A 1,450-nucleotide genomic window follows, 5' to 3' on the forward strand; every position below is an offset into this window, starting at 1 on the left:
GATGTACAGATCATGAGAGGCTGCCCTTCTGAGGGCTACAGGTGAATCAGATGGCTTTATTTTAAGGGGATGTATCTGAGGCACTCTATTGTTTCGATAACCAAAAAGTGAGTCAGGCACAGCACTGTGTGGAGCCCTGGAACTGTGCCATCTCCCAGACATTTTATGCACCCCATGAGTGCTTATTTCTGGCGAGGCTTTGGGCCGCACAGGCAGGCTGTTTGCAGTGTTCCTTGCCAAGGTGTCAAAGTAACTAAAGGTAGAGGTCAATCTGATTCAATAAATGAAAACAAGGTTTCTTCTCAGCCTTGGGTTCTAATTATGAGCGACATCCCTGGGGTCAGTATTTAAATGTAAAACCTTTTAAACACCAGGAGACTTGATTTGTTTTTAAGCAGCTTGTTAGCAGGAAAATTGTGGGTGTAGAGAGTGTATTGTCTTACAAGAGGACCTGACCTCCCAGACCATTTTTGTACTGCAGTAAGAATCATGGGAGCTCGATTTTGTGTGACTTTCACTTGGATGCTAATAAGACTTTCTTTCTTTTTTTCAAAATAAGACCACAAGAACTTCTCCACTCTGACATGCGACAAAAATAAAAATGTGTGACAATAATTTAAAATCAAATTGACATCGGTGAGATGCAAGACATTTCTGTATGTTTTTTTTAGTTCTAGTTCTAGTACTTCAATTTCAGAAGACTGTTCTATTTTTTTTACGTTTTTCATCTAATATTTAGATTTTACTTGATTTTAAATGTATTTCAATTACAAAAATGATTTTTAATAGTTTTAGTCTTAATTCTTATGACTCTGATTCTTTTTAACGAGTCAGTCATTCATTTTAATAAGTCAGTCAAAAAGATTTACATCCTGTAACTCATTTGTGTGTTAGCAGTTTGAATCAGTTTGTTCAGTCAATTAGTTGTTCAGATGCATTTCTGAGTTCTGAATGACTCCCTCGCTGAACTGCAAGTCATTGTTCAATTAAGTTAGTTTTCATATTCTAAATGCTGAACTGGAAACTCTTACAGCAATATATTTATTTATTTATTTGTGAGACTTGCAGAAATATATTTACTGACTGAATGTTATAAAATGGAAGTGGTACAAATCGAAAAAAATAATTTTAAAAAATATTACTTATTGTTTCAATTTTTTGATTAAAACTTAATTTAACTGATATGCTGGAACAAACGGGCAGAAATATTTCTAAAAATATGAAAGTTTTATGGTATTTAATAATATATATGGCACAAATATAATCAGAATCACTAGAGTGACAGCATCAACATTTGTTCTCATCAACATTGTCTTCTTACCTTTGAATTGCACTTGTAGATAGGATGTGTGATGGTCTCAACAAAATGATGTCTCATACACCTGTCAGGATCATTGTCCCCTAAGTGTCCACTCTCTGCCTTACAGGTTACACCATGCAGGATTGTCAG

General features: G+C 34.9%; 1 protein-coding gene across 1 annotated transcript in view; it reads right to left on the reverse strand.

Moving 5' to 3' along the window:
* ndp (norrin cystine knot growth factor NDP) overlaps nt 1-1,450 on the reverse strand; it is a 12,830-nt gene that overhangs the window by 4,864 nt on the left and 6,516 nt on the right. Inside the window, exon 3 of the mRNA XM_016251250.1 lies at nt 1,322-1,446. Coding sequence (XP_016106736.1) covers nt 1,322-1,446 — 125 coding nt within the window. The remainder of the gene's footprint in view (nt 1-1,321; nt 1,447-1,450) is intronic.

The sequence above is a fragment of the Sinocyclocheilus grahami genome, unplaced genomic scaffold (genome assembly GCF_001515645.1).
Source record: "Sinocyclocheilus grahami isolate Dianchi unplaced genomic scaffold, SAMN03320097.WGS_v1.1 scaffold1036.1, whole genome shotgun sequence".
NCBI classification, from domain to species: Eukaryota; Metazoa; Chordata; class Actinopteri; order Cypriniformes; family Cyprinidae; genus Sinocyclocheilus; species Sinocyclocheilus grahami.